Source organism: Scyliorhinus canicula, chromosome 17, assembly GCF_902713615.1.
Source record: "Scyliorhinus canicula chromosome 17, sScyCan1.1, whole genome shotgun sequence".
NCBI lineage: Eukaryota > Metazoa > Chordata > Chondrichthyes > Carcharhiniformes > Scyliorhinidae > Scyliorhinus > Scyliorhinus canicula.
Genome location: NC_052162.1, coordinates 104,678,870 through 104,691,791, shown reverse-complemented (window position 1 = coordinate 104,691,791; position 12,922 = coordinate 104,678,870). Strand labels below are relative to the sequence as shown.

General features: G+C 43.2%; 1 protein-coding gene across 1 annotated transcript; it reads right to left on the bottom strand.

Moving 5' to 3' along the window:
• Positions 1-5,404: 5,404 nt before the first annotated feature.
• LOC119951495 (probable G-protein coupled receptor 139) lies at positions 5,405-8,719 on the bottom strand. Its single transcript, XM_038774704.1, has 2 exons — positions 8,650-8,719; positions 5,405-6,315 (listed from the first exon to the last, which is right to left on the bottom strand). The coding sequence occupies exons 1-2, from the start codon at positions 8,717-8,719 to the stop codon at positions 5,405-5,407; spliced, it is 981 nt and encodes a 326-aa protein (XP_038630632.1).
• Positions 8,720-12,922: the final 4,203 nt, after the last annotated feature.

The following is a 12,922-nucleotide window of genomic DNA, read 5'->3' as shown; positions in this document are numbered from 1 at the left end:
GCTTCTACAAAGTTCGATTCATTGCGAAATTGTCTCGGGAAACCCAGCGCACCCACAACCAACCCCAAAAACTCCACCAACTCCACCAACACCACCACCACCTCCCTTCATACCCCTTATAGTTGTGGCGGAGATAACCAGAGAATCAGTTCAATAATTTGATATTTAGCGTCACACTACATTTCAGTTTAATGTGTTTGCACTCAACATGTACAGTTCAGTGCAGCAGGCTTTAATTCATGCGGTTATCACAGGGGCAGCTGAGGTACGATTACTGTTTCAATGGGCTGGGAGAGCTCACTGACATAATATTTAGTCCACAAAATAAATAGGAAACATTGGAAGAATAAACAAAGCCGCAGGAATTGAAGTATATATAACTTTTACGTTGTACAGTGACTGAGTTAAATACGGAAAAAGTAAAACTGCTAGACTACCTTGTAATTTCTAACACCCCCCCCCCCTACCACACACACACTTTAACTCGCTCCACCCTCAATACACACATTAGTGAAAGAAATAAAGAGGGAAAATATGGGTGTAAGCAAATAATATTAAAAGGATAAAAATCTCTGTTTCAGATGGGCGTCTTCCATTTAAATTCTTCCTTCAGTCTAGCCCTGCAGCTGGACGGTATGTTTCCCTCCAGTTCGAATGGTTTTCACTGCAGACTCATTAGGGCCTACAGACAGTAGGTGGCACAGCAGAGACGGAGAGAATTGTTTCCACCTTGAGGACCCATTGGCCCCTTTGTCAATTCCCAGCAACAACAAGTAGCCAACATTCAAGAGAAGCAGAGAGAGAGAGAGAGAGAACAGCACAGCTTCTCATTTTGGAGTCCGCAAGCCTCCTTATGGGTTCTCTGAAAACCAGATGCGGCAGGACCCAATCGCTATTTTTTGCCCGGAAGAATACTGTCCCTGGCAAATCCACTGACCCCCAGCCAAATAACCGAAATTAATTCCTACAAACTATCGGGTGCCATAACGTCTGGGTTCTGTTGTTAAAAACTAAAACCTTAAAGCAATCGCTAATTCAGCACGGTCAGAATGATTATATTTATTGTGCCAATCTTTAATTTAAGTTTCTTTAATCTCTATTCTTTGCTCTCCGGATGCCCTCCGCTACTTTACCTTTTTGCAGATCACTGGAAATAATCCTCTCCATTTCAGAATAGACAGCCAATTTCCATATATCGACCATTCTTTTCTTGATGTGGAGATGCCAGCGTTGGACTGGGGTGAGCACTGGAAAAAGCCTTACAACACCAGGTTAAAGTCCAACAAGTTTGTTTCGAATCACTAGCTTTCGGAGGATAGCTCCTTGCTCAGTTGAAGGAAGAGGTGGATTCCAGAAACAAAAAAAGGTCTGCTCCTCTTGCTCCATGTGGCAGGCTGGGGATAGTTCCAGTCCCCAGCGTCATCATGTGTGCAGGAAGTTTCTCCAGTTACAGTTCCTGGAAGCTCGAGTTTCAGAGCTGGAGCGGCGGCTGGAGACACTGTGGAGCATCCGTGGGTCGGAGAGGATAGCATGGATCGAGAGGTGGTCACACCGCAGACTCAGGCTGTGTAGGCAGGAAGGGAATGGGTGACCACCAGACAGAGCAAGAGAGCGAGGCAGGTAATGCAGGAATCTCTTGCGACCATTCCCCTGCAGAACAGATATACCATTTTGAATACTGTTGAGGGGAATGCCTCTCAGGGGAAAACAGCAACAGCCAAATTTGTGGCACCACGGTTGGTTCTGCTGCAGAGCGGAGGGGTGATTAGTGTGACAGTGCAATAGTTATAGGGGATTGAGATGTAAGGGGAATAGACAAGTGTTTCTGTGGCCGCAAACGAGACTCCAGGATGGTATGTTGCCTCCCTGGTGATAGGGTCAAGGATATCTCGGACCGGGTACAGGACATTCTGGAGGGTGAGGGTGAACATCCACTGGCCGTAGTACACATCGGTACAAACGACATAGGTGAAAAAAAGGGATGAGGTCCTGAAAGCAGAATACAGGGAGCTAGAAAGGAAGTTAACAAATCGGACCTCGAAGATAGTGATCTCAGGATTACTACCGGTGCCACGTGCTAGTCAGAGTAGAAATGACAGGATATATAGGATGAATACATTGCTGAAGGGATGGTGTCAGGGGGAGGGTTTCAGATTCCTGGGTCATTGGGACCGGTTCTGGGGGGGACCTGTATAAACTAGAGGCGTTTCACATGGGCAGGACTGGAACTGATGTCCTGATGATGAGGAACTGATGATGGAACTATTTGCGAGAGGGGTTGGGGAATGTTTAAACTAATGTGGCAGGGGGATGCGAATCGATGCAGGAAGTCGGAAGGGCAGAAACAAAAGGCAATAAGGGGAAAGTGTGAGGCAGAGAAGCCATAGTCAAAAATCAAAAAGGGCCACTGTACAAGGTACAGTGAGTGAGCGGAGCTCAGTGAATAGGCCCAGTAATGCTAAAAGGAATAAAACGGGAAGTAAAAACATAAATCAAAAGAGACGTGGCAGGTTGTTGCACGAACATATGGTTCGGTTCAACGACAAGGAAAATAAGGAGAAACGTTAAGAGGAAGAATAATTTAGGGGAGGTTACTGATTAAGGTGTGAAGATTGAAATCAGAGGTAAAAAGCCAATATACGTGTACTTTACCTGAATGTTTGTAGTATTCAGAATAAGGTAAATGAGTTGATGGCGCAAATCATCGTGAATGACTATGATTTAGTGGCCATTACTGAAACATGGTTACAAGATGGTCAAGGCTGGGAGTTAAATGTCCGAGGATATCAAACCATTCGGAAGGACAGAGTGGATGGCAAAGAAGGTGGTGCAGCTCTGTTATTTAAGGATGACATCCGGGCAATAGTAAGGGATGGCATCGGTTCAATGGAGGATAAGGTTGAATCGATTTGGGTGGAAATCAAGAATTGCAAGGTGATTCCAAAACCAAAGGGTGTTTATGGAGGACCGTTTTCAAACTGGAGGCCTGTGACCAGTGGTGTGCCTCAGGGATCGGTGTTGCGTTCACTTATTTGTTATATATATTAATGATTTGGATAAGAATGTAGGAGGCATGGTTAGCAAGTTTGCAGATAACGCCAGGATTAGTGGCATAGTGGATAGTGAAGAAGGTTATATATGATTGCAACAGGATCTTGACCAATTAGGCATGTGGGCCGATGAATGGCAGATGGAGCTTAATTTGAATAAATGTGAGGTGATGTATTTTGGTAGATAAAATCAGGGCAGGACATACTCAGTTAATGGGTTAGTAGGTTCGGTAGAGTTACAGATCAAAGAGATTTGGGGGTACAAGTTCCTAGCTTCTTGAAGGTAGAGTCGCAGGTAGACAGTGTGGTGAAGAAGGCATTCAGCATGCTAGGTTTCATTGGTCAGAATATTGAATACAGGAGTTGTTAAAGTTGTATAAGACATTAGTAAGAGCCCAAATGGAATACCGTGTTACATTCTGGTCATCCTATTATAGGAAGTTTATTGTTAAACTATAAATAGTGCATAAGAGATTTACGGGGATGACACCAGGACTTGATGGTCTGAGCTATTAGGGGAGGTTGGATCGGCCAGGACTTTTACCCCCGGAATGTAGGAGGCTTAGGTGTTATCTTATAGAGGTCTACAAAATAATGAGGGGCATAGATAAGGTATATAGTCAACATCATTTCCCAAAGGGAGGAGTCTAGAACAAGAGGGAATAGGTTTAAGATGAGAGGTGAGAGATCTAAAAGAGGCCAGAGGACCAGAGATTCACAATCCAACAAATTCTTCTTTTTAGTGATTGATGATGCAGAGCCCTCATTTAGTCCGTTTCATCTGGCTCCACTCAAAAATTCCTTCCACTATCCTTGAGTGGGCCACCTCTTTCCATGGCTAACCTCATGATCGCTATAGATGTATAAAAAGCCAAAGGAGTTACCGTAATCGTGTTTGCCAATAATGTTTTGTGACCCCTCTTAGCCCTCTTTACTTAAATTCTTACTTAAATGCCTTCTTCCAGAGCTTCGTCTGTTCTCAGCCTTCGAGCCTTTACAAATGCTTCCTTTTCATTTGGACTGTGCTCACAATATCCCTCTTTACCCAAGGTTTCTGCAATTTGCCATACTTATCCTGCTTCCTCCCAGGAACATGTCGGTCTTGAATTCCTATCAACAGACAATTAAAAGCCCCCCACGTGCCAGATGTTGTTTTCCCCTCAAACATCCGGCCATAATCTAGATTCTTCAGTTATAATTAGCTTTCCCCCAATTTAGCACCTTCACCCGAAGACGACTCTTATCTTTGTCCAACAGTACCTTAAAATTTACTGAATTATGGTCACGATTCCTGAAATGTTCCTTTCATTATATCTGGGCCAGCTGGCTGGGCTCAATCCCCAATACCAGGTCCAGTACAGCCCCTTCCCTAGTTGGACTATCCACATATTGTTTCAAAAATCCCTCCTGGATGCTCCTCACGAACTCTGCCCCATCCAAACCCCTGGAATTGAGTGAGAACCCGTCAAAACAAGGGAAGTTAAAATCATCCACCACAACAACCCTGTTGCAAATATTTAAACACATTGACAAAATTTGCCTACATATTTGCTCATCCATCTCCAACAGGCTGTTGGGAGGCCTGTAGTAAACCGCTAACATTGTGACTGCACCCTTCCTATTCCCGAGCTCTAACCATATTGCCTTGCTTCATGAGCCCTGTGACGTGTCCTCCGCAGTACAGTTATGATATTCCTCTTAATCAGTAGTTCAACTTCCCCACCGCTTTTACATCCCCCTCTATCCCAGGTGAAACATCGAAATTCTAGAACGTTGCACTGCCAACCCTGTCCCTCCCTGAACCAAGTCCCTGTAATGGCAAACTGATCTCAGTTAAATATAGAATATATAGAACATAGAAAATACAGCACAGAACAGGCCTTTCGGTCCACAATATTGTGCCGAACTTTTGTCCTAGATTAAGAACCTAGTTAAGTCCTAACACAAGATCTAAATTCATCTGCCTTACATGTTATACTTCTCGCAATGAAACAAATACACATTAGACCAGCGCGCCGCGGGGTTCAGCAACATCTCCCTGCTTACTCTTTCTTCCTCTGACTCTTACTGACCCCATTCTCTCGTCCCCCCTCAGTCATTTCACCTGCTGACTCATTGCTCCGGTCCCCCCTTCCCCTCCCCCCTGCCACACTAGTTTAAACCCACCTGTGTAACACTTGCAAACCTTGTGACCTGAATATTTATGCCCCTCCAGTTTAACTGCAAGGAGTCCTTCTTTTCCAGGTCCCACCAGCTCCGGAAGAGATGCCAATGATCCAGATATTTGAAACCCACCCTCCTGCACCAGCTGTTTAGTCACATGTTTTGCTGCATAACCGTCCTCTTTCTCTTTTTCAACGTTTAAACAACTTAATAATTAGAATAAATGGATATGTCATCCCACTCTTTAACTCGGCTCTGATTTTACTCTGTGTCCCAGCGTAAATAAACGGGTTGATGCAGGAGCTCAAAAACTGAAACATGAATCCGAATTGCTGGATAATGAATATGGGATCACTAAAATCAGAAATAGAGGCATAGGGAACATTTACAATTCGGACATACAGAATCGTTATAAAAAACAATAAGTATAACATGATGAAGCTGCCCGAGATGGCGAAGAGTAAAACAATGGACTTCCTCCGTTTCTCCATCTCTGGGTCAGGCTGATTCGCTCCATTGACATGGGCCTGAAGTCTCCTGCGGGTTATGTTGGCTGCGAGAATATGTCTGACAGTAATTGCATTCAGTAGTAGTATCAGAAAGAATGGGAGGCAAGGTGTCACAATCGACCGAATCCAGTCAAAAGCGATCCATGCAAGTGACGTGTAAAATATTGATTTTAGGTTGCAGAACCAAGGTACGTTGTTTAACTCATACCTCGGTTCAAATAAAAAATACAGGAAGATATTTTTTACGCAGGTCAGCGTGCAGATGATTCCAATGACCCATGCCGCCGTCTTTTCAGTACAATATTTTATCTTCATCTTCTGACAACAAATTGCCACAAATCGATCAAAGGTGAAAACGACTGTTAGCCAGGCAGAGCTGTCAATAGCTGCATAATTTAAGAATGCGCGGAAACTGCATACTGGCGTAATGGACAGGAAACTCATTGGAAAATAGATTCCAACAATCCGGTTTAATATTACAGCCGTGACAATAACCAGGAGATCTGTCACCGCAATGGACACCAGGTAAATAGTGATACATCTGGAGAGGCCACAGTTTCTTCGACAAAGAACAATAATTACTGCCAGATTTGCTGCAATAGAGAGTGAGATAGAAATAGAGAGAGAGAATTATAAATGAGGTTCGGAGATAAGAGAATATGAAAGTTAGTAGTTCACATCACAACAGCTAAATCGCTGGCTTTTAAAGCATACCAAGCAGGCCAGCAGCACGGTTCGATTCCCGTACCAGCCTCCCCGGACAGGCGCTGGAATGTGGCGACTAGGGGCTTTTCACAGTAACTTCATTGAAGCCTACTCGTGACAATAAGCGATTTTCATTTTCATTTTCATAAGCATAATAATAGATAATATAGACGCAGGAAGGTTGTGTTCACTGGCGGTTGAAACTAGAAATAAGGTGCTTTGCCTCACAATAAGGGGGAGAAGATTTAGGACTGAGTTGAAGAGAAATGTCTTCACCCAAAGGATTGTGAATCTGTGGAATTCCCTGCCTAGTGAAGCAGCTGAGGCTACCTCGTTGAATGTTTAAAGACACCGAGTTATTAGGTTTTATAATTATTTTTGCAGTAGTCTATGTGAAATATACACATTTGAGACGTGCCCCGAACCAATAAATGATCCCTTGCGTGGCAGGACAACTGGTTCCATATCCTGATTAAAAATGAGACAGGGAAATTGCATACTTTGTGGAATTTCATAGAATTTACAGTGCAGAAGGAGGCCATTCGGTCCATCGAGTCTGCACCGGCTCTTGGAAAGAGCACCCTACCAAAGGTCAACACCTCCACCCAATCCCCATAACCCAGTAACCCCACCCAACACTAAGGGCAATTTTGGACACTAAGGGCAATTTATCATGGCCAATCCACCTAACCTGCACATCTTTGGACTGTGGGAGGAAACCGGAGCACCCGGAGGAAACCCACACACACACACGGGGAAAACGTGCAGACTCCACACAGACAGTGACCCAAGCCGGGAATCGAACCTGGGGCCCTGGAGCTGTGAAGCGATTGTGCTATCCACAATGCTGCCGTACTGCCCTAATTAACTAATGAGACATAACTGTGATAAGGAATAAACAAGAACTAGGAGCAGGAGTACATCATTTGGCCGCTTGAACATTCTCCGTCATTCAATAAGATCATGGCTGATCTTCTCGTGGACTAATCTCCACTTAGCCGCTCGCTCACCATAACCTTTAATTCCTTTACTTTTCAAAAATCTATCTATCTTTGCCTGAAAAACATTCAGCGAAGTAGCCTCAACTGCTTCACTGGGCAGGGAATCCCACAGATGTTCAACTCTTCGCGTGAAGAAGTTCCTACTCAACACTGTTCCCCTTTATTTTGAGGCTATGTATCCCGTTTCACCCGCCAGTGGAAACAACGTCCCTGCTTCTATCTTATCTACTCCCTTCATAATTTTATATGTTTGTATAAGATGCCCCCTCATTCATGTGAATTCCAATGAACATAGTCCCAGTCTACTTACTCAGTCTTTCCTCATAATGCTATCAAATCCGGAATCAAGCAAGTGAATCTCCTCTGCACCGCCTCCAATGCACGTGACAATATTACGTTAAAGAGCAGCTGCGAAAATGCTATGAGATCTGCAATCACTTCGGTGCCCAGTAATGTTCCATAAATAGGTATAATCATTAAGTTCAGTTGAGGATCATTCAAAGACGGATTCACTGCAATCAAAGAATCTATGGTGGGTATTATTCCGTCCCTGCCAACCTCAGCAGCCAAATAAATCTGCGGATACACAGTGATTACTGTATGATCATTTACCCACAGTAACGGTGACAATAACGTAAGAGAACGGCAATTATACTCTGATAACTCACTAACTGTGTGTGTTGGTTCCATGACAGGGAAAATGTTAATGTCACAATAGATTTACATTACCCTAGCCTTTTGGTAAGTCAACCGCAATAGCATTGTAAGGAACAAAATGGGAATGCAGGACATCGTGATAACCCACTCGCAGTAACAGTGTCAATAGTGAGCCAGAAATACGTTTAGATCCGGGGACGTAAGCAGTGAATCGGAGAAGCTATATAATTAAAGTGAATAAATCGTACATGTCACTGGAAGGTTGCATAACGTTAAAGGCAAGACATTATACAGATGCTATGAAAAACGTTGTTAACGGGCTGGAATGACGCTATTAAAGGGATGAAATTATAGCATTAATATCACAAAGTTATGTCGGTAACTGAAAGCAGACTTATCGTTTTAAGTGGGAACATTATACTGTAGCATGCAGGTAAAGGATGGTGGGGGATTATGGCACAATTAAATTGAACAAACGGTATTGGTATCGTGAAGAACCTCGACTGGCATAATTTGTGAAAATTAATTCAGCTAAGCTGCTGCTAACTTATTACAACACTTTACCTGGAACACCGATAGCTGCAATGACGGGATAGTAAATGGCAAACAACAGCCCTGTTGGCATTCCATGCATTTCTGACAGAGGATCAGAGCACGTTCTGCAATTCTCTAAAAGCAGGGCTAGATTTATACATGATGTTAGGTTCCAGGGAACCAATTAGATGGTTCTTTTTAAAGAAAACAGCAATTACATTATTGTAACAAACTGATTAGTGCAGCTGCTGCCTTGCTGTTGTTTATATTTGATGGACGAAAATGTTTTTTGACAAGATCTGACACAGTTATGGTGAAATACGCATATGTTATACAATTATCCAGTTTTTAATTGTTTTTTAACATGCAAAATATACGTGTACCGCCAAATTACTGCTGTCCAGTTCTGGCCGCACTCAATAATGCACATTATCTCAGGAAAATGCGACTGCATTTTAATTCTTGGTTCTTATTCACTCAGTGTGATAACGGTCCATGTGCAAAGTGGGTCCAAATCTCGATGTAACCGTAAACTCATTTTGATGCAAAGGAACTTGATTCATTGTGGTGGGCCGATTTAGCGCAGTGGGCTCAACAGCTGGTTTGTGAGCAGCGCCAGCAGCGGCGGTTCAATTGCCGGGTCTGAGGTCATTTATGAAGGCCCGCTCACTCGGTCAATATAGCGTGGCCAATCCACTTACCCTGCACATCTTTGGTTTGTGGGGATGAGACCCTTGCAGACACGGGGAGAATGTGCAAACTACACACAGATAGTGACCCAGTGCCGGGATCGAGCCCGCGTCCGTGGCGCCGTGAGACAGCGGTGCTAATTACTGCGCCACACTGCCACCCTGGCAATCTTCTTCAATTATTTCCACCGAAAGGAGTATTTGGAACTATTTCTCAGATGCTGTTCTCTAGCCCAGAGGTTTACTTAATTCCTGTTTCTGCCCACAGCCTTAATTTCCCTCCCTGTCTTTACCCGAATGTAGAGATGCCGTCGTTGGACTGGGGTGAGCACAGTAAGAAGTCTTAAAACACCAGGTGGAGTTGGAAGGTGAAAGGTTGTCCGAGGCAAGCAGGAATGTGGGGTTGAGGTTACAATCAGATGAGTCAGGTTCTTATTGAATGGATGAGCAGGTAAGAGGGGTCGAGTGGAAGGTGACTTCTCTGAATTCGCTTTGTTCCTTTGTTTGTATGTCAGAACGCCACAATAAGGCACCATCGCATTATCAATTCAATCAATGCATTCGTTATAAAAAGGTTGCAGAGCTTATACTAAACTTGCAAACATTGTAAAATGTGAAGGCGACAGGGCATAGCTTCAAAAGCGCAGAGGCAAGTTGGTGAAATGGACAAATGGGTGGTACATTGACTGATTAATTCCTTTAGGTTCAGTGGCAGTTTTGGACTTCCCTGTAATCCACATTAACTGTCGAACTCCTTTCAGTGGAAATAATTGAAAAAGATTGCCAGGGTGGCAGTGTGGCGCAGTGGTTATTACCACTGCCTCAAGGCACCGCGTACCCAGGTGCGATCACGGTCCCAGGTCACTATCTGTGTGTAGTTTGCATATTCTCCCTGTGTCTGCGAGGATCTCACCCCCGTAACCCAAAGATATGCAGCGTAGGTGGATTGGCCACACTAAATTGCCCCTTAATTGGAAAAAAAAAATGAATTGGTTACTCTAAATTTCTTTTTTAAAAAGATTGCCAATGGAAGATTATAAACTGTGAAATATATCTGTAATTTTCCTTTCATAATCGCTTTATAAGTTTTTCACCTTTTCAGTTGAAAAATGAAAATGAAAATCGCTTTATTGTCACGAGTAGGCTTCAATGAAGTTACTGTGAAAAGCCCCTAGTCGTCACATTCCGGCGCCTGTCCGGGGAGGCTGGTACAGGAATCGAACCGTGCTGCTGGCCTGCTTTCAAAAGCCAGCGATTTAGCTGAGTGAGCTAAACCAGTTCTCACAGGCTGAAGAATAACACGGCTCCAAAACTGTTCACAGTTATTCAAACCCTGCTGCACAATTTTATATTTGCTGCTGCTATCATCACTGTTGAAAGTCTGGGCCACTTTGTTAAATCATATTTGTATTATAGTCACAAAGATTTAATTAAAACCGTTTGTCTATTGTGCAGGGCGTTAGTTGTGAAGAATCTGGTGTCAGCAATTAATTCAAATTAATGCTAATATTGTTAAAAATTGAATTGAAGTCAAAATGTTTTTTTGCTTTGATTACAAATTCTATGCACTCCTCACAAACTCGCTTCCACTCGATGGTCTCTAACTCCATTCATTTCCTGGAGACAGTAATTCCCATTCGCTAAACCCAGATGCTGTTCTCCAGCCCAGAGGTTTATTTCATTCCTGTTTCTGCCCACAGTCTTAATTTCCCTCCCTGACTTTACCCTAATGTAGAGATGCCGGCGTTGGACTGGGGTGAGCACAGTAAGAAGTCTTACAACACCAGGTTAAAGGAGGAAACCCACTCATACACGGGGAGAACGTGCAGACTCCGCACAGACAGTGACCCAGTGCTGATCACTGTGCTACAATGCATAGGTTTGATTTGAATCGCTAGCTTGCAGAGCACAGCTCCGTCCTCAGGTGAATTTCACCTCATGAAGGAGCTGTGTTCCGAAAGCTAGGTTTTGTTGGACTTTAACCTGGTGTTGTAAGACTTCTTACTGTCTTTACCCTAGTTCAATAATGACTGACGATTCCTCGCCCACTGAGTTTATGTTCTAAATTTGTATTTTTAAAATGGGTTATTGAAATGAATTTCCATTTATTGTCCATCCAGCGTTTGGCTGTGAAGCTGGTGGTGTATGTTTTTGCTGAGCTGCTGAATCCATTCTGTTGATTCTTCACTCACTTGTGTTCAGGAATTCCAGCAATGCGAGGCACGGCATTGTAGCACAGTGATTAGCACTAGGTCACTGTCTGTGCGGAGCCTGCACGTTCTCCCCGTGTATGAGTGTGTTTCGTCCTCCCACATGTCCCAAAAGACACGTTGTTAGGTAATTTGAACATTCTGAATTCTCCCTCCGTGTACCTGGACAGGCGTCGGAATACAGCGACTTGGGGCTTTTCGCAGTAATTTTATTGCAGTGTTAATGTAAATCGACTTGTGACAATAAAGATTATTATTATTAAATCTGAGTGAACATTGATGATTGGAGGCACGATGTCTCTAAGTCAGAATGGTGGGTCATAAAAGATGGATCTCATGGAATTGCAGCTCTATTCCTTTTCACTGTAAAGGTCACGGTGCAGGGAGGTGCTGTCGAAGTAACCACGGTGTACATTCTGTAGACATACTTCCTGCATTCAATGATGAGGAGGTTGTGGTGACCTTTGAGTCAAACTCAGTCAGATCACGGATGAGAAATCTATTCCATCAAGGATCATGGTTGTGCTTTTTGCGTGTCTTTGTCATAACAATTCACTGGAAGAGCAGTGTATTACGACTCCAGACCAGACCCCAACAATTGCTAAATTACCGGTCGGAAACAACAATATTTTATTTAATTTGTAAGACTGCAATGAAAGGATGCTTCGCTCGGAGAGTGATTTCACGCACAATTAGCATAACAAAGAAAATAGCTTAAAAGTACCCACTAAACCAGTGGTTCTCAACCGGGGTCCACATGGACCCTGGGTGTCCATGTAACATTACTGGGGGTCCACACAAAAAAATACCGAATTGGAGGTCCACGGTGATATTTTAGTGGTCCATAGAGCAATTCTACTTCAGAACAATTGTTATTACTGAGTATCAAGTAGAGGAAAAAAATGTTTGTTTTCATGATGAATATTCACCTTTCTCTCTCTCTCTCTCTCTCGCACTGACAAAGGTCAAAGAGAGATTATAATCTATCTAATTTACGTTGAGGGCTGAAGGGGCTCAGAACCAAAAAGGTGCATTTGCTGTGTTTATTTTTGTGGTACTGTATTCTGAGAAAAAAAAATCCATACCGGTTGATGACAAATGGGTTTATTGTGCTTTAATGACAGTTGTTGTTGAAGATTGCCCGGGCTATTGTCCCCTAGGAACAGCCCGGAGGACCTTTAATGACAGAAGCAGCTTATTAAATACCCACGGTTGACCTGACGCTTATGCCATGTTTCTCCTTGACAAGTTTAATGAATGATTTAACACAGTAATCACTAGAAACTGTGTATATTTGATATGAATTGGTTATTTTTAGAGTAATTTAATTCAATTTAGTCAGTAAAAAGTTTTTTTCATTACTTTTCATGTTAGAATAAGTTTGGCAACGTACGAAAATACCGC